The following is a 27,298-nucleotide window of genomic DNA, read 5'->3' on the forward strand; positions in this document are numbered from 1 at the left end:
ACCACATCCTACTCCCTACCCACTGCTCCAGCCAAATGGAACTATTGTAATTAATTCCCTGACAATACTATACTGTTTTAAATTTCCTTGTTTAGTATATGCTGATCCTTGTCTGCAATTTCCTTCCACCCACCCCATCCACCTCTAACACATATCACCATTTGCCTAGACACTGCCTACTTATCTCCTAGGACTCAACTCAAATATTACCTTTAAACAAGTCTTTCTGGGTCTAATGTTCACACGCTCTATTCTGTATCTCATTGTACCATGTACAATCTCTACCTTAGCATTGTAACAATCTAATAGATTTTGTTTTCTCAATCTCTTGCCTACCACCCAATACTGGTTCAATGTCTTTGGGAGCAGACACCATGTATAATTTGTCTTTGTTTTTTTAATAATATCTGTTACAGTGCGTAGCAGTGCCCTACACCTAAAAGGAACTCAATATATTAATATGAAAAAAATTAATAAGTCCCCAAAACACAAGTAGAAAAAAATCAACAAATCTTTGTTGAATTTATTTTTTGAATGATTTCAGACTCTTCCAAGGTGGAGATCACTGATGACATTTAATTTATGTTTGGCACTGGTACCCTCCCTCACACCTGAAGAATTCTGTAATGCCCATATATTATGGTTATTAGCAGTGTAAAAGTTATCTTTACCAAAAAAAAAAAAAAGTGCTAAATTTTTTTTTTAAGGAAGGAAGGAAGGGAGGGAGGAGGGAGGGAGGGAGAGAGGAGGAAGGAAGGGAGGAAAGAGGAAGGGGAGGGAAACATTTTAAAAGAGCCATTCCTGGAAGTAGGGTCATCCAGGAAATGGTGCTGTCCTGGAAACAGGGCTAGAGGAAGCATCACTGAGGAAACTTCTGGTATTACATGCAGAATGGAGAGACTGAAATAGAATGGGCTTCCCACCACTAATTCTTGTCATTGCCTTAGTGTTAAGGTCCCTTTTTCTCTTGGCAGGGAATGATGGAGACAGCAGAGTGTCACTGTCTAATCTTCCTGGGAACCAGCTACACTCCAGGGAGAAGCATGGGGAGAGCTGCTCCATCAGCCCAACCAGCCAAAGCCATGAGCACAGCAAGCAGAATGGAGCCAGGTTCCCAGCTGAAGAATCACTGGGAGCATCTGAGCTTACTTCCAGACACTCCTTTCTGGTTTCTCGTTCCATCCAACGGATTGGCAAACACGTACCTACTTGTGACTGGGCAACCATGGTGGACTTTCGGTCACACAGAGGAGAAAAAGGTAGCCCCAGCTCTGCTTCTCTATCACCCTAGAAAAACAGGAGGTCAAAGTAAATTAACAACAACAGGCTGAGCTGCCCAGATTTTATTTCACAACTTCAGCTGCCACAAAGGCCACTGGTCTTTAATTATTCCCATTACATTATGTAATATGTCCTTTTGGGACCTGCTCCTCTGCATAAAAGACACCAAGAGGCTGAAGCCCTCTGGGGTCCAATCATTCCATCCAACTGCAAAGGTGCATGCTGTTGTATAGAAAGCCTCACCAGACAGCAACAGGTCCCCCAAGGAAAATAAGAAAAGCAAGGTGTCCTGTGGCCTAGAGCCAGCATAGCAGTCAGAATTCTTGTGTGTTCTCCAGTTGCCCTGTGCTGACCTGCGGCCTTTCTTGAGCCAGCAAACCCCTCCCAGTTGTGGGGAGTGTCTAAGACACCAATTCTAATTGGACTGATTTGGACTCATTCTCCAAGTGCTACCTAAAGCCATAAACAACTGGAATAAGTGCTTCTGGGGTCTTCACTGCAGGGCTCAGTGATGATGAAAAGTGGAACGAAAAAGAAGCAAAGTAAATAATTGTTTGTGTTTATCAAGTTAGACAATAATAAAACATGATTCTCTGGCCAATATGTTCTCAGTCTCACCAAAAAACAAGACTATAATAAGCAAGTGCTATGGAAAGTCTAAATAGTGATGGAGATGATTTTTAAAAACCATTCTGAACCAGAGCGCAATACTTCAGTCACACGCCCAGAGGAAAGGGAAAATGTGTCACCCTTCTGAGAGCCGCAAAGTTGTGCTGATTCAATTTAACAGAAAAGAATCTGCCCAGGTTAATGGCTACTGACTTGGGCTTGAATCTGGCCTTGCTCTCGCCACCTGTGTGATCACAGGAAGTTTATATTCCCTCTCCACATTTCAATTTTTTTTTAAATAAATTTATTTATTTATTTATTTGGCTGTGTTGGGTCTTCGTTGCTGCACACAGGCTTTTTCTAGTTGTGGCGAGCGGGGCTACTTCGATGCGGTGCGGTGCAGTGCGCGGGGTTCTCATTCCAGTGGCTTCTTTTGTTGTGGAGTACAGGCTCTAGGTGCACGGGCTCAGCAGTTATGGCTCGCGGGCTCTGGAGTGCAGGCTCAGTAGTTGTGGTGCAATGTTACAGGGAGGAGATGTTGAGTATCAGAACTAAGGCACTCAGTAGTTGCTGCTCCGCGGTATGTGGGACCTTCCTGGACCAGGGCTCGAACCCGTGTCCCCTGCATTGGCAGGCAGATTCTTAACCACTGCACCACCAGGGAAGCCCCACACATTCAATTCAAATGTGGGATAATAATCCCTATGTCATCAAGTAACGATGAAGATTAAGTGACAAAATGTATATAAATACATTAAAAGAACAATTATTGTTTCCCAGTAGATATTTCTACCATCTAAGTGAAGATCTGAGAAACTTTTAGTGAATTTGTTACATCTAATTGTTACACTCTGATTATAATAAATATTGCCAATGAACCTATAGTAAATAAAGAGTAATAACCTAATTCGACAATCAAAGTTCAAAAACTGAATGCTTTTTCTTTCTAAGGCATGTTACCAAAGAGAAAGGATGCTAGTTCACATGCACATTTAAGATCTATTGAAAAGAAGGAAAAGGAATGGGCGTCTGAGGAAGCTGAATAGTGGGGGTCACAATGGGCGCTGGGGACATCCAAGGGTCTCAGGAACAGTCCTGAAGTAGCTTAGTTCCTTCTGTACTCTTTCCTGTATGAACAGCCCATGGGACACAATCGTCCCTCTGTTTCTGAGTATGCCTTGCTGAGGGCTGCTCTATCTCTCAAGTGGCATGATGAAAATAACTTACTCCAAAGCTATTTCTACTTGGGCAGTATGACGAGAGGGAAGAGTATTTATAACATAAATTGTTGCTGTGTAGCTGGTTTAGTGGGCTAGCTCAGCCAACACAAATAAAACCCACTCTTATTCCTTATGAAGCAGGGATATAGGTTGTTTTGTTGGTGCATTTTAATGGGTGTGGCTTAGAAGAACACTAACCACTTGACTATTAAGATGTATGCATTAATTTGGATTTTATTACTGAAAAAGTACATGATATTAAGCAGCTTCTTATCCCATGGACTTGTCCATACCCACATCCACACATCACTTACATCTTTGGGATTTAATTAACTATTACTACCAACTACTAAAAACCTATTTTAAGATAGTGGTCCCTGAATTCCCTCTGGAGGACAGATACATTTATAAATTGGAAAAAATATGCGGAAAGTAATACAGAAGAACGTACTTCTACAGGCGAATCCAGCTTGACTGATAAAATATTGTACAACTCTTTAACTACTGGCCCTTGTGGAATTATTCATACACCTTCCTCTTTGTCAAAGAGGTCAATATTTTCAAAAAAGGGGGAAAGTCTCAGTCAGCACAAAGGATTTTTTTTTAAAGGAACTCATTTTTTTTTCTTCCAGGACAGTGCCGGAAAATAAATAACTATCATTCTTGTGGTAGGGGTTAAGATAACTGACTGATAAGGTCACAGAATCAATCTACAAAAGGAACACAAGGAATGTTAGTTGAATGAATGAAAAGATGAATTTGGTTAGAAACACTCAAGTTCCTTTGGTCACTTGGACATTTATCACGAGCAAGCTGGGAGAGCAATTAGGCAGTTAGTTGTTCACAAACCACCCCCCCCCATTTCCTGTCCACATGTAGCTAGACTACGATGCCCAGAATCTGTGCCAGTTCGTGCTAGATAATAAAACAGGAAGAGAGGGGATGTATTTCCACCACAGTTCTGGCCTATAAAATCACCTATGCCTATGTTTCTATGTCCTCCCTTCTTTTGCTTGCTTGATGTAGATAAGCACCATGGAAGCCATGTAGAAGGTAGAGTCTGGATCTAAAATCACTGCTTATTGTAAACCATCTGCCAATCAAGAAACACTTGTCGGTACTTTACATGAGTGGGTGATAAAATTCCATGTTATGTGTACTGTTATACATGTGGGTGTTTGTTTGTTACAGCAGCTATCTGTAAGCAGCAAACCAATTAAGAGAAACAAAGGTTCTTTTTGGATTGGAAGTTCACAAGGCAGACAGCATCTCTCAATGCAAGAGGTTCAAAAGACTGTTAGGTGACATCTCAAGCGAGTGTTTCCAGGTAGACTGAAGAAAAGGTATTTGATTGGGGAGGCAACAAAAGCATCAAGTTGAACAAAATGCAGCAATATACATTCTTCTTTCCCAGAGGAAGAAGTTACAAGTATGAGGTATGAGAAAATTATTATGATTTTGGATTTAAGATAAGTATAGTAAAGACATCTTTGCCCTTCCCTCTCAGAAATTATCTTCTCAAAACAGGAGAATGACAAACAACAGAAACACAAATGAATATTAGGAGAAATCTGTAATCTCAAATCAAAACTACGTGAGGAACGGCTGCAAAATGCTGTGAATATCCGGGAGGGGTGAGGTAAGATGCCCAGATAAGAGGCCTATGGCTGCAGATCTCAGATAAAGCTTGAAGAATAGAGGTTTCCAAAGTTCACTCAGACAGGAAAAGTACCCCACATCCATTACATGGGAAAACCAGAGAGACAGTAAGCGCTGGTGTGAGGAGCTACTCTGCACCCTATTTAGCTCCAAGGAATAGTAGAGAAGAAAATGTTGAATGAGAAAACACACAAGCATGGCAAGAGAGTGGGTGGATGACAGAGACTGAACTGTGAGCCGTCCTACAACTGTTGCCTACTGTTTGACCAGGAAGAAGTAAAGGCTAACACACACACACACACACACACACACACACACACATACCCCATGTCATAGAAGCCTTATAATAAACCATGGAACTTAGAATATTGCTGTTCCAATTTCTCCCTGGCACATATCTCCTGCAAATAGTTGGTCAAAAAAATAATGCATTTCACTCAAAGATGGTAAATAATAATAAAATGAAGAAGAAGAAGAAGGAAGAAGGGAGGAGAATGAGAAGAGGGGGAGGAGAAAGAGGGGGGTAGAAAGAGTGGGGGGAGAAAGAGGGGTAGGAGAAAGAGGGGGGATAGAAAGAGTGGGGGGAGAAAGAGGGGGGAGAGAAAGAGGAGGCAGCACTATCACCACTACCAGGAAAAAAAAACTTATGAAAAGTTACTTCACATGAAAAGAAAAAAAAAAAAATAAAAGAATAGAAAAATAAAGATAACAGATAGGGAACATTCACCAGAAAAAACAGTGCCACCAAGTGATGACCAAACATACTGCCACGATCCGAAAGAAACTCCTGAAATTATCAAGAACCAGGGCTTAGGGAACCAGGAGCTAGCAGAGCTCAGGGAAGCTATGGAAAAGAAAAACAGAACCATCATATAAATGAAGATTGTGTTGGAAGCCAAACAAAGGAGACTTATTCTGGATAAAAACACAGTAAGGGACATGGAGTTCAGGACTGAACAAAATACCACTGATCAGAGAGTTAAAGAAGATTTAAAGGAAAATAACAGACATGGAAGAAAAACAAGAGAGGCCACATATGAATAACTGATTTTCCTAAAGAAGGAAACAAAAACAAATGGAAAAGGAAATCATTAAAAATTTAATGAATGTAACTTGAATCTATACAGAAAAAGAGCACGCCAGGTCCCAAGAAAAGCTATTATAGAACACTCGTTATTGAAATATATCCTAGTAATGTCACCGGGCTTCACAGGTAAAGAAATTATCCTTAGGGCACATAAGCAAAAAGATATATCACCTAGACGTGGAAATAATTCTAGCATGGCCTCCAACCTCCCCATAACAATATTCATAGGTGGAAGACATTTGAACAAAATCTAAAAAAGACCTCAGGGAAAGAAGGTTTGATTCAAAAAAATGTCTTACCCAGACAAACTGTGACCCAACTATAACAGCAGTAGAAAAACTTGCAAACACACAAAAATGTGGTTTTTAGCACTTCTAGAAGAAACCACTCAAGGAACAACTTTGACCAACCAATAGATGAATGGATCAACCATGGCCGAAGTGCCAGCACTGAGTAGAGCCAGGACAAGAACAACTGGAGAATTATGCCTTTGCCAAATTTGTTTATTTTCCACTTTTCTGGGTCACACTGTTTTGGGTGTGTTTTTTGTAAACAGCATATAGTACATGAGACAGAATGCTCACTTAGAAAATATTAAGAATTTAGAAATAATATAGCCAACAAACAGTAACAAGGAATTAGTTATATTACGAAAGGAAAATGGGAAAGGTGTTGGGAGTTATGAATAAGTGCTGTCCTTCTTATGCGTTAAAAATGGGGGTGCAAATATACCATTTAAACCTGATATATAAAGGAATAGAGCTCTATTTAAATAACAAAGGAACAGACTACAAGAATTAAGCAAGTTACAATGATGTGTTGGGGAAGCAGCAAGAGGACGTAGAAGTTTACTATTGCAGGGAGGCAATAGATACTATCTAAATAAATAGAAGATGTCAAGTTTTCATTATCATGTTAGCCACTAGAACATAATATAAAACTTTCAAGTCATCAGAAGAAATAAAAACATAACAAAGCAGAATGTACCACCAATATAGTGAAAGATTTAAAAAGAAGCCACAAAAACAGAAATCATAATATAAAATATGACAGCACCTAAGAGCAAAGATGCCTGTCATTTCAATAGATGTTAATATGGCTGGTTTCAAATAATAAAAGAATCTTAGATTGACTCATAGAAAAACCTCAATTATATACAGTGTTTAAAAGACACACCCAAATCAAAGTGTCTCTGAAAAGGTTAGTGTAGAAAGTTGTGCAAAGACAAGAGTCTCTTCTTAAAATGAGCCGAATTTGAATTCTAGGTAAAAGCATTAGATAAGACAAAGAAGCGGGCTTTATAATGATAAAGGTACAGTAAACTATGAAAATCTAACAGTTATGAATATCCAAGAACACAGATAACACAGAATCAACATGCATGAACCAAAAACTATACCACATAGAAAATGAAAATAGTAGAAACACCTGTCAGCCCATGATAGATCAAAATTTTTAAAATAATATATAAAATACCTAAATGACATAATTAATAAGGTGGATGTGCTTGGTGTTCTTTGAATTTTATACCCTGTAAGTAGAAAATAAACCTACTTTTCAAGAGCCATGAACATTCACAAAAATTGATTATAAATAGGTGACAAATGAGTTTCACAGTAAGATCCAAACAATGAAAACAATCCTTTGATCAAATTTCAATAAGCCACAAATTAACTGCAAAAGTAGAAAGCAAAGGAAACTACCACTGGAAAATTACATAAACAAACATCTCCATCTGAAGCAACTTTTGGGCAAAAGAGAAATCAAAACCCAAATTACAGAATATTTAGAAAAGAAGGATTGTGAACACCTGCATATTAGAACCTACGAGATTCATGATAACACAAACTCCTAGCCTTATATTTTCTAATATCAAACAGGCAGAACGAAAATAATTGAATTGAGCATCCAACTCAGGGAATTAGCAAAAGAACAAAATAAACTCAAGCAGAAGAAATGAATTAATAAAAATGAAAACAGTGACTGACATCATAAAATAAAAAAGATTAGCTAAAGATTAGCATATAATCAAATGATTAGCTAATTTCATACAGAAGAAAGGAAAAAGACACTGATATAGGAAATAAAAGCGGGGAAACAACCACAAACACAGAGGAAATTAGAAGAATTATAGGAGATGTTTGAAAAATACACAGCAATACTAAGGAAATGAATCTCAAAATGTATTCACCAAAGAGGCAAACTTATACTTCCTTAAAGTCAATATTTCATTGTAAAAGACTTGAGGCAGTGGCTTGAATTTTGTAAAAATTGGTTGTAAAACTGAAGATGTAACTTACTCTAGAAGGTCTGGTCTATCAGCACTGAGGCTATATGCCCTTATTCTGAAATATAACCCAATTTCTAAATGTAATTTTTTCAACGATTCTACAGTCCCATTGAGATTTCCCATTTGAACTGTCCAATTTAAAATCTATAGTTAAGAACTCAGGCAACATTTCTCCTACGTGGGTTACTTACCATGGCTTATGGCATCTGGGTTAAAACATTAAGTCAATAAAAATAATTTACTGAATCATAATTGCTAAAAAATAGTTCCAGTCCAGTGAGATAACATTCCATTCCCAATTGGCAAGAAATTCAACATGCTTATTTTCACATTGCCTCTGGTACATTTTCTTTCAATTCAAGCTTATGTTTGTGCAAACAAGCTTTCCTTTAATGGGAAAAAATGTTCACATATTTAAGTAATTTCTCATATTCACTCTCTCACAATTAAAAAAAGGAATCACTTCAATACCTCAAACTTATATGAGTTAGTGATGATTTACCTCTGGCTATAGATTAAATATTCCTAGTTATAGGGAGTATTATTACAAAAGCAATAATCAAAAAAAGCATATGATAAGAGAAGTGGAGATTTGGAGACAATTCTTTCATTAATATTAGAAAAGTAACCTCTGGAAAAATGGCTCAAAATTAGCCCTCGATTAAGGATGATTTTGCAGTCATTCTTGTATATACAGCATGGCCACACGTGTGCAGCTCTAGTTCCTCTCACGCCCTTCGGTTCCCCTTGAGAACTACTCTGTGAGGCCAAGCAATGATGTAAGGGAAACAGCCATATGCTGAATAAGGTACCTGCTGGCATATTCATAGAACAGCTTAAGGGGGCACACGTGTGTGCACGTGTTGATGTGCACCCTTGGACAGAATGAAGGAATTGTAGAACATTTAATGTGGGAAGGACACTAAGGAAAAAATCCGGTTCAACCTTCCTTTAAATCCTCCCACCTTCCAAAAGACAAATCACAGATGAGGCCACTGGGAACCAGAGGAGTGATTTCATTAGTTCCAGACCACAAACCCGTTGGAATAAAAATTCCAATAAAGGGCCTTCTGAACTTTGCCTAATATGCTGTTAACTCTAGTCCCACTTTGTTACTGGATATTGTGTGCAGCTTCAGAAGGAAAAAAACAAACACAGAAATGCCTTCTATAATTTCTCCATTCAAACTAGAATCATAAGAAAAAGAGTAATCATAAGAGTAATTTGCTTCCAAAAATCTGAGTAACCAGTGAAAGAGTACATGTCTTGCCAGTTTAGAGGACAAAGTTGAGACTGGTGTTAATATGTAGTGTTTTATGGAATCTTAGAGGTCTCTGAATCCATACTGTAACCGCCCTCAGTAAATTCACAAGAGTTTAATATGAATTAACTGCAATCAGGTCCCATAATCTACACGTCGTCTTGCCTTCAACCTCAGGACCTCACATCTCAAAGCAGATATAATGGCAGCTCTTCCTGAGATGAGCTTAGCACACATGTCTGGATTTGAGAAGACAGCAGTCTTGGGCTATGCATTTATTTACCTTTTTATTTCTCTACTCCTATGCACCTTTTTTTTGAAAAAATTCAAAGCAATGTATCCTCATTAAAGACTCTCACTATTCTTGTAGAAAACACAACCCTGTGTCTTAGGATGTACTAAGTTTAAATATAATTGGAACAGTAGCTTCTAGTGATTTCTTGACCTCAAATTGCCCCACCCGGCTTTGGAACTTGACAACATGGGTTTGTCTGCTAGAAAGGAACAATCCAGCCAATTATAACAGAGAAGCGAGTTAAAGCGACTGCCATTTGGTCATTCACCCCCTCAAAAAGTAAAAGTGTTCATCAGCTGACATTTTGACAAAAGACTGCCACAAGGAAATGCATTTTTTTTTTTTTTTTTGCATAGGATAGAAATACCATAACAGTCCGAGAATCAGAATTTAGGTGAGATTCAAATATCACATGACCAGAAGACCAAAAAAAAAAAGCTGTGAACCCTCCCTCCACAAAGATGACTGTAATTGCAATAGTCTTTATCACAATGTTGCTGAAATATAAAATTCAGGATATGTCCATAGATGACAGCAGTGGGGGCATGGTTAGCAGAGCAACAAGGTACCTGTCTGAAGAACTCCTCCAGGAGTGACATTGTCCAGCGATGGTGGAGCTCCCAGGCTTTTGCTGGATGGCTAATGTCTGCCGTGTGCAACATCAGGGATAATGCTTTCGGCTTTTCAATTCTGTAAACCCAAAGGATCCAAACACATGATGACCAACTTACAGAACCTCAATAAGGGTTTTTAACAAATCACCATTTTTTAAAATCCCTTCCAGAACACTCTTTGACATAAATCATAGCAATATCTTTTTTGATCCACCTCCTTGAGTTATGGAAATAAAAACAAAAATAAACAAATGGGACCTAATGAAACTTAAAAGCTTTTGCACAGCAAAGGAAACCATAAACAAGACGAAAAGACAACCCTCAGAATGGGAGAAAATATTTGTGAATGGATCAATGGACAAAGGATTAATCTCCAAAATGTATAAACAGCTCATGCAGCTCAATATTAAAACAACAAACAACCCAGTCCAAAAATGGGCAGAAGACCTAAATAGACATTTCTCCAAAGAAGACATACAGATGGCCAAGAGGCACATGAAAAGCTGCTCAACATCACTAATTGTTAGAGAAATGCAAATCAAAACTATAATGAGGTATCACCTCACATCAGTTAGAATGGGCATCATCAGAAAATGTACAAACAATAAATGCTGGAGAGGGTGTGGTGAAAAGGGAACCCTCTTGCACTGTTGGTGGGAATGTAAATTCATACAGCCACTATGGAGAACAGTACGGAGGTTCCTTAAAAAACTAAAAATAGAACTACCATACTGGGTATATATATCCCACTACTGGGCATATACCCAGAGAAAACCATAATTCAAAAAGACACATGCACCCCAATGTTCACTGCAGCACTATTTACAATAGCCAGGTCATGGAAGCAACCTAAATGCCCACTGGCAGATGAATGGATAAAGAAGATGTGGCACATATATACAATGGAATATTACTCAGCCATAAAAAGGAATGAAATTGGGTCATTTGTAGAGACGTGGATGGACCTAGAGATTGTCATACAGAGTGAAGTAAGTCAGAAAGAGAAAAACAAATATCATATATTAACGCATGTATGTGGAACCTAGAAAAAAGGTACAGATGAACCAGTTTGCAGGGCAGAAATAGAGACACAGATGTAGAGAACAAACGTATGGACACCAAGGGGGGGAAAGCCGCGGGGGGTGGTGGTGGTGGTGGGATGAATTGGGCGATTGGGATTGACATGTATACACTGATGTGTGTAAAATCGATGACTAATAAGAACCTGCTGCATAAAACGTAAATAAAATAAAATTAAAAATTAAAAAAAAAAAACAAAACATAAAATCCCTTCCATTCTCCCATCTCAAACCCCACTGCAGCTGAACTAGGGGAAAACCATCAATTCATCCTACAACTGGGATTTTCATCAGCAAGGTCTCCATGTTTATTGAACTGGACACCTCAGAAACTAAACCGTTTCTGGAATGACTGCCATCATTAAAAAGACAACAAGAATCCAAGAGTCACTCACTGACCTTTATTTGTTGCCTCTGCATTGAGTGGATCTTCCAAAATTTCGTTTCTGACGGAAATATTTTAAATTCTAATTGGGGCAAATTGTTACTGGGGCAAATTGTTATTTCAACCCTAATGAGAATATATCTTTGATAGGTACAATTCTCATGCTTTCTCCTCCAAGCATCATTATTTTATGAGATCACTCAATAAAGTCATATTGAAGGAGATAAAATTTAAAGGTACAGTGACATGGACAAAGACAAGGTCAAACACCTATGAAAACACATGATGTCACAGGCCCACTCACGCTTCTGGCTGCTGCAGAGCAGTCTTCATTGCTTTGATTTGCTGGAAATGACAGGACATATCCGTAGCCATCACCATCTCAATTACCAAGGTCCGAAACTCCCTTTCAGGGACACCCCACGGAGAAAAAAGGATAGAAGTAAAAAATGGAAAGAAAAATTAGTTTATTCTTTGCCATTTCTAACCAAAATCAGTTAATTGGTTGTGACATTTCGAATCTAACTTGAGTCTTTTAGGCGGACTTTTTTATTAGGAATAAAGGAAGCTTAAAGATTAAGGATATCATTTATTAGGAATATAATATGTGGAATGCACATATCATTTGGAAAATTAACTCACAGTAAAAATTCCAAAGAATCTTAAAGTGTAGTAAATCATTCCTTTCTCTAAGAATTCAAGTTTTAAGAAAAAATTAATTTGAAATTAATCCTAGGAGGGGGACTGATAATCCATAGTACATGTTGGATATAGGTATTTCACTTTTTTTAATAGACTTTTTTAGAGCAGTTTTAGGTTTACAGAAAAATTGAGAAGATAGTATAGAGAGCTCCCATATACGCTCTCCCCTACTGCAGTTTCCCTCAGTATTAACCTCTTACATTAATGCGGTGTTACAAATGATAACCAATATTGATACCTTACATTCACTCCAGTCCATAGTTTACCTGAGGGTCCACTCTCATGTTGCACAGTTCTCTGAGGTTTGGCAAATGCATACTCGCATGTTCCCATCATTAACAGTATCAGACAGAATAGTTTCAACACCCTAAAATCCCCTGTGCTCCACCTATTCATTCCTCTTGCTCCTGAACCCCTGCCAAACACTGATCTTTTTATTCTCTCTAAGAACTTTATTAAAGTAGAATTCGCATAGAATAAACTGCTTCCCTAAAAGTTGCACGTTTCAATTAGTTTTAACAGTTGAGTAAAACTTTTGGAAGGACCACCACAGTCGTGGTTCTGAACATTTCCATCGCCCTCAAACCTCTTTGCAGCTCACCTCTTCCTCTACCCACAGGCCCCAGGCAACGTTTGATCTGCTTTATGTCTAGATAGTTTGCTTTATGTCTTTCTGGTTTTATTATATATGTGTGTGTGTATGTACTCATACATATATATAACTAGAAAATGCAAACTAGAGAGGCATAAAGCAGATATATATGTGCATGTGTATATACACATATATGTAGAGTACATAGGTACATGCACATATATATTAAACTAGACACTAGGTATACACACTTATATGTATCTGCCTATGCACACACACACACACACACACACACACACACACATATAAAATACAAAATGTACTCTTATTCTTCTAGCCTTCTTTACTCAGCATAATGATTTGCAATTCATCCACATAGTTGTTCATCAACAGTTCATTTGTTTTTACTACTGAATGGTATTCCATCATACGAGGACACCACTATTAATTTATCCATTCACCAGCTGATGGACATTTGGGTTATTCGATTCTAGTTTGGAGCCCTTATGAATAAAACTATGCGTGTTTATGTACTAGTCACTGTGTAGATATGTTTTCATTTCTTTTGAGTAAATACCTAGGAGTAGAATGGCTTGTTTATAAGATAGATGAGTGTTTAACTTTATTAAAAAGACTACCAAAATTTTTCAGAGTGGTTTGTATCACTTTACGTTTTGACAATCAGTGTATGAAAGTTCCAGATTTTCTATATCTCGGCCATTCTAAGGGATATGTAGTGGTATCTCAGTGTGTTTTTCATTTGTATTTCTTTGATGACTAGTGATGTCAGGCACCTTTTCATGTACTTATAGGACATCTGTATATCTTTATTTAGGGAAATGCCTCTTTCAGACCCTTCCCCCCCTTTTTTTTAACTGAGTTATGATTGATTTACAATATTATATTAGTTTTAGGTGTAAAACATAAGGATTCAAAATTTTTATTCCAATTAAAGCTATTATAAAATATTGGCCATATTCCCTATGTTGTACAATATAGTCTTGTAGCTTATTTATTTTATACATAGTAGCTTGTACTTCTTAATCTCCTACCTCTATCATATAAGTGATATCATACAGTATTTGTCTTTCTCTGTCTGACTTATTTCACTACACATAAGACCCTCCAGGTCCATCCATGTTGTCACAAGTGGCAAGATTTCATTCTTTTTTATGTCTGAGTATTATATACATATACCACATCTTCTTTATCCATTTGTCTGTTGATACACACTTAAGTTGCTTCCATATTTTGGCTATTATAAATAATGTTGCTATGAACATTGGGAAGAATGTATCTTTTCTAATTAGTGTTTTCATTTTCTTTGGATATATATACAGGAGTGGAATTGCTGGGTCATATGGTAATTCTATTTTTAGTTTTTTGAGGAACCTCCATACAGTGTTCCACAGTGGCAGTGCCGATTTCCATTCCCACAAACAGTGTACAAAGATTCCCTTTCTCCACATCCTCCCCAAGATTTGTTATTTGTGGTCTTTTTGATGATGGCCATTCTGACAGGTGTGAGGTGATATCTCATTGTGGTTTTGACTTGCATCTCTGATGATTAGCGATGTTGAGCATCTTTCCATATGCTTGCTGGCCATCTGTATGTCTTCTTTGCAAAAATGTCTATTCACGGACCTTACCCTTTTTAAACTTGAGTTGTTTGTGTTCTTCTTATTGAGCGGTAGATGTACACTATACATTCTGGATACAAATCATATGTAAGATATATGAGTTGTGAATAACTTCTACTTCCTATCTTGCTTTTTTTTTTTAACAGTGTCTTTCAAAGAGCAAAAGTTTTAAATTTTAATATAATTTTTAAAAATTTCATTGGAGTATATTGATTTACAATGTTGTGTTAGTTTCAGGTGTACAGCAAAGTGATTCAGTTATACTTATTCATATATTCATTCTTTTTCAGATTCTTTACCCATATAGGTTACTGCAGAATATTGAGTAGAGTTCCCTGTGCTATACAGTAGGTCCTTGCTGGTTATCTATTTTATATATAATAGTGTCTGTATGTTAATCTAAATTTTAATACAATTTTTTTAATGCTTCATGCTTTTTGGGGTCCTATCTGAGAAACCTCCAACTACCCCAAGGACTTTGTTTTCCTCTGGAAGTCTTACCATTTTAATCTTTTATATTTGATCTATGATCTATTTCAAGGTAAATTTTTAGTATGGCGTGAGGTAATACTCAAACTTTTTTTCATATTGATATCCATTTGTTCCAACACCACTTGTTGAAAAGCTTTTCCTTTCCCCATTGAATGCCTTGGATGGAGATATAGATATAGATATATAGATATATATCTATACACACACACACACACACACACACACACACACACACACAGACTAGCAGCAAACCATTGGAAAATAAATAAAATAAATATAAAACACTTAGTAGTAACTTTAAAAAGTAAGTGTAACTCCTGTTCACTGAAAACTATAGAACACTGCTGATTAAAGAGGACCTAAATAAATTAAGCGAAATACTGTCATCATGTAGCTCTTTAGCATTTCTTAAAATGCAGCTCTGTTGGTGACAAATTTCTGTAGTTTTCCATCATCTGAAAATAATGTTATGTCATCTTCACTTTTAAAGGATATTTTCATGGGACATAGCATTCTGTGCCAACTTTTTTGTTGTTGTGTCTTTTAACACTTTAAAGACATTATTCCCTTGCCTTCTGGCCTCCATGGTTTCTGATGAAAAGTCCAAAGTCAATCAAATTGTTCCCTTGAATGTAATGTGTCGTTTTTCTCTAATTTTATCTTTGACTCTTAGCAGTTTGACTATAATATGCATGCAGGTCTGTTTTTCTTTGAATTTATCCTGTTTAAGTTTGCTGAGTTTCTTGAATCTATAAATTTATCTCATTCACCATGTTTGGAAAGTTTTCAGCCATTATTTCTTCAAACATTTTTTGTGTCTCATTCTCTCTCTCTCTCTCTCCTGTCTTTCTGAGACTGTAGTTGTCCCTATGTTTGACCACCTGAAAGTGTCCCATAGGTCCCTAAAACTGCTCATTTTTTAAAATCTTTTTTTTCTCCTACTTCTTCAATATGGATAATTTGGATTGATCTTTTCAAGTTCACTGAATTCTTTCTTCTGTCCTCTCCAACTTGCTACTAAGCCAATACAGTGAATTTTCAATATAGATATTTTACTTTTTCAGTTCTAAGATTTCTGTGTGCTCTTCCTTATGTTGTCAGTTCACTGGTTAAATTTTACTGTATTTTATTTATTACAAGCATATTTTCCTTTACCTCACTGAGCATAAATATAATAACTGCTTTAAAAGTTCTTGTCTGATAATTCCAACAATAGTTCATCTTGGAGATTGCATCTGTTGATTGTCTTTTCCCTTGCAAACAAGTCACATTTTCCTGCTCTTTGTATTGTCATTGAGACTGTCGCAGAATTTAAGTTTTCCCTTATTTGGCAATCTCTTTCATGGAGTTCTAATTCACTTGCTAGCAGCTCTGGTAGTTCCTACACTGGTTTCTCTAGCCAGAAACATAGTGGAGGTTTTTGTATAAATATAGCTTTATCCATCTAGTGTTGCCTTGACTGAGACTGCCTTCAGAGTAAAGACACAAAACGTCACACTCACCTCATCCTGTCAGATTCTCCAAATGTTAACACATCTCCAAAATTTGTGTGATTTTGTTTACTCTCTACAGCTCTCACGTCATTGGAGGTTGTGCTTATTTGTGTCTTTGTATTTTGTCCATAGTTTAAAGCTTTATTTGCAGGAGAATTGCTTTATCAGTAGCTGATTTGGCCTGCCCAAAGTGGAATTCCGTATTTTTCCACTTTGAAATGCAGTAAGTACCTGGTAATACATTCATTTATAAAGGTCCTAAAAGTCTAATGCACTTATGTATCCAAATAGAATCTATCAGATATTAAATTGCTTTCCTAGAAAGACATAGGATACTAAACATATGTTGTCTTTGGGTTGATGGGCTTAACTGAGAGCCCTTAATAATAAGTTAATATTTTATTTGTGAGATAATACCACTGTCTTAGAGCAATGGATCTCAACATTAATAAAATATGATAAAATAATAAAACAATATTTTAAAAACTGTCCTTAAATGAAAATATAATAGAACACTAAATCTATGTAACTTAAGCTACATCAACTACAATCTTTTCTTAACCTACAGAATCCTCAAAAACAGGAGTAGCAAAAAAGCATGGCACTATGGGCTATAATTATAAAGTTTCCACTGAATCAGAATGTTCCTGTACCTGAGATGTTCCATGATTCTAAATCAATTACATTTCACTCTCTCTTTGAGATAGTAAAGATAGTGCTGAATAAAAAACACACACATATAAGGCTAGTACATAAACAGATTTCATTAAACTATATTTTTCAAGTAACTAGTTTGACTTTTTTTATATTAAATTCACTTAAGTTTTGCTGGATCACTCAGTTTTACAACTTGCTTTGGTCAGAGGTAGTATTCAAATTATTCAAACTAGTACTTCACAAATACCCACCAATAAGAATGCAGAGCTAATGATACATAATTAGGATGGTTGCACTGGTGAATATCAGTGTATTCCAGTGTGAACTGATATACTCTGGTCTGTTGCAATGATTCTGGGTTTAGATATTGCCGAAACCAGCCTCACTAACACAGTAGCAGACTGAACGAGGCTTATGATCATAGCAGAGTGGAAACACAAGTAATCTAAGCTAAATTTTGACAAATGTATAGTTAAGCAGAAATAGAAAACCCTTAACAAAAATATAGATAACAGAGGTTGCATATCTATGCTTTCAAAATAGATTAAGAGGCAATTATGCCCATCCAGCCATAAATCCCATGTGCTCACAAATCCCACAGGCCAGCAATATTAGTGCATTACCTGAAAGCAATTTGACAAAGTTCAACAGGAGCCTTAAAACAACAAACATTCTTTGATCCATTAATTCTACACATAAAAATACATTAAAGAGATGTTCATTACAGGATTCTTTATAATAACCAAAACACACGAACACACCCATACTCACACACTCAAAAGTAATTATGGGACTCCATAGATGGAGTATTATACAGCCATTTAATAACATATTTTAATTACCATGGGACAGTGGCCATGAGAACATACCACACAGACCACCAACTATAGGAATTTAATTGGCTATGGGCCTCAGCTACTATATTCTGAAAACTATTGCCATTTTTGCCCAAGGCCATGCTTCCCATGGGTTGCTCCAAGCCAATGACTGAGGGCATCCCTTCCTGGGAGACATGGGACTCCTCTGATGGCCGACTTTGTCTCAAGAATTTCTTGACAGCCTTGCTGAACATTTTTTAGGATGCACGGAGATCTAGGATGCTTCTACCCAATTTTCCCTCTCTCTCTCCTTCCTCTGGGATCAAAGGGATATATCTGAATACGTGTAAAGCTGTTCTCTGCCATATTCAAATCTTTTATTATACTTTTACAAACATTTAAATTGGATAGAGGGCTCCTTTTTCTACAAGATTTGCATTGATTAACTGAAATGCTCTGCATTTTTTAGATGCTGCTTAAATCTAACATTTTCCAACAAAATTCAAGCCAAATATTCCTCTCTGTTTTAATGAACTAGAGTTGCATGGCAACTAATAGCCAACTCTTACTGAAAATCAGTTTCAGATTTGTTGTTCAGAATGGCTTATTTCTCTGAATCCTTGCATAATGGTACAGAGATACTCAATAAACAGCTGATCATTTAATTAAAATATAAGTATTATTTGCATCACAGTAGATTCAGAAGTTTTTAAGCATTTAAGTGATTTTGCCTACAAGCTTTGAAACACCTTCACCTATATTACAGATCTGCAGGCTACAAGGATCTGTGTCACAAACTGTGCTAAGCATTTTAAATGGATTATATCATGTATTATTACCCTATATATCCTATATTATATCACGTATTATTACCCTATATATCCTATATTATATCATGTATTATTACCCTATATATCCTATATCATGTATTATTACCCTAACCAAATTACAAGCTAAATGTTATCTATTTTCTAGAAATTAAATTTTAAAAAGGTGTAAAGGGGTTGAGTAACTTCCTAAATATCATACAGCTAGTAAATGACTGTGTTCACATTCAAACTCAGGTCTGCCCAAATTCAAAGACACATAGTGCCACTTAGGCGACAGAATTAAGTGCCCATGATTATTTTAAAGCGTCAATTTCCTTAGCAACTTTTGAAAGATTTAAGAAGTCCAATCCAATATAAGGTGAAAAAAAAGTTAATTGATGAAATTTAGGTTTAAGAAGGTAAGATAAAAAGAACACAAGTTTCCTAAGGTAACCAACAGCAAATATTCCCAAGGTGCCTACAATATATTTGAGTATCTGTGTCAAGCAAGAGAAGAGAGACAGAGAAAGAAAGAAACAGCAATAACAATTTCAAACAGAGTATTATTTCTTCAAAAGATGCATGCTCCGTCCATCCTCACGGCTCCTTTCCTAGCCTCCTAATCTCTCTCTTAGCTCCTCCTTACCTCCAGTCATCCTTTGAGAGGTTAATCAAAATATTCATTTCCTCATCCTCCTGTAGAAGGCGATAGGCTGCACTTAAATGGTGATTTTCCAAAACAGACCTATCGTTGTACAGAATCGCTGGGTCAGACCTGAGAGGAAAGCCAAGCAAAATAATTTAGGATGTTGAACAGCTGAGATTTTTCAGGTAACTCTCCTAAAAGTGGAATACACCATCTCTTTATCCTATTTTAGCATTTAACTTTGCCCCCATGCCATTTATATCGACCAAAAAGCTAACACCAACACTACAAATTATCAATAGATGTACGTAGAGTATTTTAATGTCAATATGTGGATGTTATTTCACATGTGATATCCAACTTGAGAACTCTCTAAAAACTATTCTGTAAGCAGGTCTCAACTACCTGCAGTAGTGGCAAAGGTGATTATTTTAAAAATGTGGGTCATGTCAAACGTCCTTATATTTTCTGGAATGACTTTTTATTTTTATTTTATTCAATGAGGGAATGTGTTTATATTTGTTTTAGTTGTAATTCTCTGAACACATACCACCTGGCAGGTACAGTTTTCAAGTTCTTCCGTTAGTGGCTTGACCTAAAAATTTTGCCATGCAGAAGCCATACATGGGAAATTGAGGAAGGGTTATATGACAATTGTTAGTCGCTTTCTCAAACAGCTGAATGACACCAAACATAGGGCAGTATACTATTTTAATATATTTAATTTAATGAAACCTTAGATCGTTAGAGCTTATTCATTTCTCATCAAGGAGGCTAAATCCCAGAGATATAAAGTGAGAGTTCACAGAGCCCCACAGTGGCTAAGTGGCAGCGTTGGGATGAAGGTAATGTCTTCTGACAGTTGAGCCATTTCTCCCCAAGATAACTTCCAACTGTCATCGGCCAAACTTTGGGATATATTTAGCATACCTTTAAAGTGTTAGGCTTAACAGTCTGTCCATCAAAGGGCAAAGAACCAGGTCACAGATTTAGTTTCCTAAACAGGGATCTCACAGGCTGAGATGCTTTGGATAAAATTCAGTTTAAAGAAGGCGAACGTTTAAATTTCATTCCAAAGCAAGCTCAACTGAACCCTCTGGCACTTTTCCATTCCAATGGACGGAACACAAAACCAGCAAATCCCAAGGTGAAGGATCTAATCTTATATCCGCTGAGTAAGTAAGGCACCAACTGATGTGTACTTTGTGACATTAAGCTATTTTCCAACTCCTGTGATTAAACCATTTTCCCCTGAGTCGTGACTACTTTTGACACTGGTCTCCAGCCAAGATCCATGTACAACTCTGTTCCAGCCACCTCTCTTCCTTCAGCAGGTGCTATTCACGGCTGTCTCTTCCTCAGAGCAAAGCTTCCACTGGCAAATATCCATTAAACAGAGATGCTCTGTGGAATCCCTGTATTCAAAGACCTTGCAACAGAACTACAGAAGGCTGCTTCACAGCAGCCAAAACTACTCTGTGAGGAAGGAGGAGGCAGAAGATGAAGCACGTGGCTTAGGTCCTTTTGTCCGCTTCCATTCTGCCGAAATCCCCTTCTGAGCAGAGATCAGACGATGTTGTCGATATCGTCTTCTTTCGTGTACCCCATAATTAAGTGCTGGCTTCGTTAAACAATGTATGGAATGACTTAACGAACATAAATTTATCTGGAGTGCGCCCCTGCTTTTTTCAAGTGAAATCAGCAAGTATTTATTTAGCCTTAAACTCTCAACCCTCCCCATTATATTCTTTCTCTGTGTCTCACCACCTTTTTCCAATTCTAGCTTCTTTTGATTCCTACCTCAAGACCCAATTAATCCTACTGTCAGAGTCTCTCCAGTTCCACATCATTGTCTTAAGAGAAGCGAAGTTCTTAGACCCGGAGAAGGCAGATAAGGTTTCATCCTAAATGGAAATGACAGCTGACTGTACTGCTTGCCTGGAATTCTGTGCTGAGAGGAATACTAAGGATAAATCTGCAGTTCGTTAAGAAAAAAAATACCAAAATCAATTAGTGATGCCTGTTACAGTCAAGAGGTTCAGAGGCAGGCAATTGGACCTGTATTTAATACCCCCACAGAGGTTTGTGTCTACCTGTGAAGTTCCTTACGGAGGGTGCAAAGCAGCCTACATGAGACAACCTAGCTCCCCAAGCCCTGTGCGAGGGAGTAACATATGCACTGAACAGAGCAGAGATGAAATCACGGAGGATGAGAAGAGCATCACCAGAATTCCAGAGGTAAGATGGTAAGATGGCTCTGCCATTGTTAATGTCAACAGACTCACTCCAATCCTTGCCCGTCCTCAGTGATTTAGTCTACATGGTATCTGCACCTTTATGGAAACTGTTCCACCTCCTATTAGAAATGGGTAGAGTATGCATAGTACATACATACATAAATAGCTAGCATTATAATAGAGAAGAAAAGGATATCCATATTTAATGTGAATAACATAGGAGAATTAGGAGCAAATGGCTTCTTTAAGTTTTGATTGAAGCTGACGGGGCTAATCTCTTATTTATAATTTCAGTTTTTCAGAAACTCAAAATAGAGCCACCATGCAAAAGAAAGGTGACTGCACCCCTCTGACTTCAACACTCTATCCCTGCCCCCTCTCGCCTCTTCTCCAAAGGTTTCAACATCCTCACCGGGTCTGAATGTGGAAATTGTTGGTGGTTCCGGTGTGCTCATAGTCATGGATGGCAGCTGAGAAGATTATAGCAAAGATCTCCAGCTCTGTCAGCCAGTTCTGAAAGGGAGATTACAGAGCAATCAGATAATCTGTCTCCTTCTCAAAGTCTTCAGCTTGCTGACAACACACCCACATTGCTGCCTTTCCTCTCTGCAGCTGGCAAGCTATTGCCAAACACACATTTTCTGACAGACAGAAATGGGGTTTTTTCCTTCTGTAGGGAGATTGGAGGATGTGTGATTTGAAAACAGCATGCCCAGCACCGTTGAAAGAGCTAACCAGTAGTTTTTATTTTATTTTTTCAAAGAAGCAAAAAACAATGAACATGAAAACTTTAACAGCCCTCACTGCATCCTCTCCCAAATTCCAAATGAAGTTTCTAAGTAGAGAAAAAAAAAGAATTTGCTTCAACACAATACCAAAAACTAAGAGTAACAGAAAACCTAATGCCTATCCACTAGAAGGAGAATAGGTAGAGACAGATGGAAAGATAACATCTGGTATTCTGCCTTGTGCAAGCTGATGTTTGAAGAGACCTGTCCCCATCCACATCACCAAAACTGGCTGTAGCTCAGTGGTCCTCAAATTGTGTTCCCTGGAACCGCAGTGTTAGTTATCACCTGAAAAGTTGTTAGAAATGCAAAACCCCACTCCAGTCCCACTGGATCAGAAACTGTGGGTTGCAGCACACAAGTCTGTGTTTTACCAAGCCATCCAGATAATTCTGATACACGCTGGAGTTTGAGAACCACGGCTGTGTTTGAAGCTCCCTCAATCGACTTCCATTTCAGAGACTCTATGGATTCATTGATGCCTCCCCTCCCTTCTGTAAACCACACTGCTCAATGCCCACAGGATGGAGCTTCCACACTCTCACCTCACCCTTTGGTATCCCTGCTTACTTTTGTACTAGTTGAGTTAATGATTCCAAGTTTCAGTGTGGTTTATCCCAAACCCAATTTTAACAAACTGCAGTTATTATTATAATTATGTAATAAAATATAACCTAAACCAATAAAATGTGAATACAAAAAGTTATGTCCATAGAAGTTCAATGCTTTGCACAGTCACTAAAAGAACTGGTATCATAATAGGTGTGACAACTGGGAAACAGTAGAAAACAATTATAAAAATTTAGGGAGATTCTGCACTCAGTTTTCTTCATGAGAATCTTTAAGTTCCCATTTCCTCTTAAAGAAATGAAACTAGAAGTCTTAGACAGGAGCAGGGGTAATGCAAGACAAACATGGGTGCCTAAATTGGAAGAATTCAGGAAGCAGCCTGGGTACTGAATTAAAGATTAGTGAATAAAATATATTTATTTGATTTAAGTTAACAAAATGATTTAAAAATGAACAGGTCAATTTTTAATAATTCTCACTTTAACTTTTTTCCAATTATTACTAATTTTCATCTTCATCTAAGAAACTTACTGAAATTATTACCTTCTTTGAAGATGGCTAAGGGAAAAATAAATAAACTACACACAACCTATGAAAAAAAGACTTCAGAGTTAAGGAAAGAATGAGCACAGAAATAACTCAGGAAGAAAACTACATTTAAAAAAGTGATTTCCATTCTGAGAACGCCTCTGTGCCATTGCCTCAAAGTGGAGTGGCTACTGCAGACGGGAAGCCAGAACCCACTTCTGTCAGTTGATAGCTTGTTTTGGGAGCCAGTTGACTTTGGAGGATTTGTATTTCAAATTCTATAAACAAGTATTTCTGACCGTCTCTCACTAAAGGACAACCCAGACTACCTTGTTTTTCTTCTGGGTTATCAAGTGCTACAGTCAAAACTAAATGTTGGGGGAAGGGACCAATAGTGTCTAAAAGTTGTAGATGTCTTCCCACTCTAGGCAAGGAAGAGAGATAGGTGATTCCTGTCAGAGCTGCTGGGATTGAGAGTATTTGGCACTGTGCTTACTTAAGGGGAGAGAGATTTGTGTAATGCTATTTCCCAAGTCTTGGGATATTGATGGACCCAATGGCTGGATAACTCTGTCTAGCAGCCTGTGTTTTAGCCTTTCCTCACCTCTCACCTAATTGGGTAATCTGAAGCCCCTCCCCTCAATGAACTCTGACCTATAGCCTCTGAGAAAATAGCTCACAGGACTGGGCCCTCCCTAACCATCCATCTTACTTCTTACCTATGTAAATTTCTGTAGTGGCTATCTTATGTAAGATACAATAGAAAAATTATTGTACATAGCTTCTATTAAGTGTTAAAACGTTATGAAAATGTAAAACAAAAACAAGCAAACAAAAAAGATTTCTAGCAGAATCTAGCATGAAATGTCAGGAAACGTTTTGGAATCCTTGATAATATGTCACAAAATACAAACTGATGTATTACTAGGAGCAGAAAGACACAAGGAGAAAACAGAATAAGATGAAAAAAATCAACAGAATTAAATTAAAAAGAGATGGGTAAATAAGTGCAGATTGCATGAAAAACTCTTCTGAAAGCAGCAAAGGGCATCATCCTCATCAGGGTTAACACTTATGGGAGCTCACTTTGTGTCGGCTTATTTATACATAGAAACTCATACAATATATACAACTCCATAAAGGTAGGTACTCTGTCATCCACATTTCATAGATGAGAAAACTGAGGCTGGGAGAGGTTCAGTAACTTACCCAAGGTCTCAGAGCTAGTCCTGAGACAAGCCACACCTTCTGACTCCAGAATTCTTACTTATAATTTTTAAGTCACGTTTCCTTTGGGTCATTGTTCATGTGTTTACTCAATTCTTCATAAAATTACATAGGTATGATTTTATATTACAAGTTTTCTTGATATTTTCCATTCATATGTACTTTTCTCATTTTGGCAATGTTTTGCTTTTCTTCCCCAACACCCTGTCCCCACCCATCTGCCCCAACTCCCTCTACCCACTCCCAAGTACCAATGTATCTCTTTTTCCAAGTTCATGCCAAGTTAATTTAACATGTTAAAATAAGATCATGAATGGGAGACAGTGTACCATCTAAATAAATCTGAATCACAGAGCATCAGCCCAGCCAGCAGAAGTGTCTAACTAACTACATAATCACAGTTCTCACAAACAGCAGTGTAACTCCTGTCCTCATCCAAATATACTGACAAAATCCTATCTTAAGTGTAACTTACTTCTAACAAACCAAAACCAACAAATGATTAAATGAACATACAACAAACAATAAAACCATAATGAAGATTGGACTGAGCAAGAATGGAATTGGGCATTTTCAGAATGAACAATGAAGCAAGTCCCAGTGGCAAAAGCTGATTCATCACCAGTAAGGAAATGATTCCCTTTAGTGGAGCAGGAATGAGGGTTGATTAGGGCCCTATGATGACAGGCATTAAAAGCCAAAGGAACACAAACCAGGTTCATTAGGCAGTGAAGTTTACACGCAGGAGAGTAATATGGTCAGCATGCCACTGAAAGGGAGAAAGAAGAGCAGAGAACACAAAGGAAAGAAATAAGAGCTGAACTTTTGGATTGGAAAGTCCTTATAGAATGTACAGACAGTATGGAGGTCGAATCCTCACAGCTGAGCAGTTCGCTGAATGCAGAGGGGCAGGAAGAGGTTGCAGTCAAAGAAAACGATGCACTCAAGATGACCGTGACATTCCTAGCCTAAGCGGAAAGAAAAAATGGTGGGTGGCATTAAATGGCAGGATTAATAGAAACAGAGAAAGTGGGAGAAGCTATTTTGAGGGAAATGGGATTTAATATTTTAATATAGCTCAGATTTCCTTGCCTTTTCCAAATTCATTATTACTATGAACCCCGAAGGTTTTATGACCATCCATAAAATGTCAGAAATCTAAGTCCTGTGAGAATTTTATTCAAGATTTATCAAACTGTGACAAGTACAAGTCACAGATCCTATCCAGAATTTCCCTACCTACAAAATATGAGTGTCACAACTAATTCAATGACAGGGATACCCTGACAACTGGTAAAGGTAGACTTTGAATTCTGCTGTGTATGACTCAGGAGAGCAAGCTGTGCATGTATGTGGGTTGTGGGGGGACACGTGGTGGGCAGTGAAAACCTGAAGGAAAGGACACGGATAATTCCCCATTGCTAGTGGAGACATTATTAGCAAGTTCTGACTTCGATGGGTAAATGATAGAGTTTCTTTAGTAATCTGTTTCCAACTCTTATTGGTTTTCTATTGCTCCCTTAACAGATTACCATAAATGTAAGGCACACACTCCCATTTACTGGCACATGGTTCTCTAGGTCAGAAGCCAGCACCATGAGGCTGGACTTTCTGGTGAAGACCTCACAAGGCTGAAACCAAGGTGTTGGCAGGCTGTGTTCCTCCCGGAAGCTCTATGGAAAATCCGCTTCCAGGTGCATTCAGGGTACTGGCAGAATTCACTTCCTTCTCATGCTTTCCACTTGGGTCCTCCATCTTCAAGCAACAGCTGATTGAGTCCTGCTCACCCTTCTTCTGTCACATCTCTTGACTTTTAAGGACTCATGTGATTATACTGGGCCCACCTGAAGAATCCAGCATAACCTCCCTAGTTTAAGGCCCTCTGATTAGCAACCTTCTGTATCTGCAGAATCCCTTTTGCCATCTAATGTAACCTATTCACAAGTGTGACATCAGAGGGCAAAGGTCATGGGGGCCAAAATTCTACTGACCACAACCTTTATAAAATTAGTTAGCACCAAGATGCCATTTAGATAAATGTCCTTAGTGTTTCCCTTGTAAATACAATGATGCCACATATGATCAAAAGAATAAGATACACAGCTTCTCCCTTCTAAAAAAAAATAAGCAAAGGGAAAATTAACAGCACCTTGCCTGATAAAAGCAATGAAAGGGCCAGAGGACAGGTTTGGAGTCTGGAATCTTTTGACCTAACTCAAAGGCAGACTGGAGCTCAGAGTCTGATTCATATCTATTCAATCAACAACTCTTCAATCTAATTCTGTTCAAGGATTTTCTCTTAGACGTGAGCAAAATCAT

At 37.7% G+C, this 27,298-nt stretch overlaps 1 protein-coding gene across 14 annotated transcripts in view; it reads right to left on the reverse strand.

Moving 5' to 3' along the window:
- Positions 1-27,298, reverse strand: part of PDE1C (phosphodiesterase 1C) — a 610,522-nt gene that overhangs the window by 67,835 nt on the left and 515,389 nt on the right. For 13 of the 14 annotated variants that reach the window (XM_029234327.1, XM_029234329.1, XM_029234335.1 and 10 more), the window contains 5 exons: positions 22,279-22,379; positions 19,630-19,758; positions 12,085-12,186; positions 10,272-10,392; positions 1,206-1,287 (listed from right to left, as the gene is read on the reverse strand). In XM_029234327.1, coding sequence (XP_029090160.1) covers positions 1,206-1,287; positions 10,272-10,392; positions 12,085-12,186; positions 19,630-19,758; positions 22,279-22,379 — 535 coding nt within the window. The remainder of the gene's footprint in view (positions 1-1,205; positions 1,288-10,271; positions 10,393-12,084; positions 12,187-19,629; positions 19,759-22,278; positions 22,380-27,298) is intronic. The other variant, XM_029234337.1, reaches the window with a different exon arrangement.

This window comes from Monodon monoceros, unplaced genomic scaffold, assembly GCF_005190385.1.
Source record: "Monodon monoceros isolate NGI ecotype Baffin Bay Population unplaced genomic scaffold, NGI_Narwhal_1 Super_Scaffold_2, whole genome shotgun sequence".
NCBI classification, from domain to species: domain Eukaryota; kingdom Metazoa; phylum Chordata; class Mammalia; order Artiodactyla; family Monodontidae; genus Monodon; species Monodon monoceros.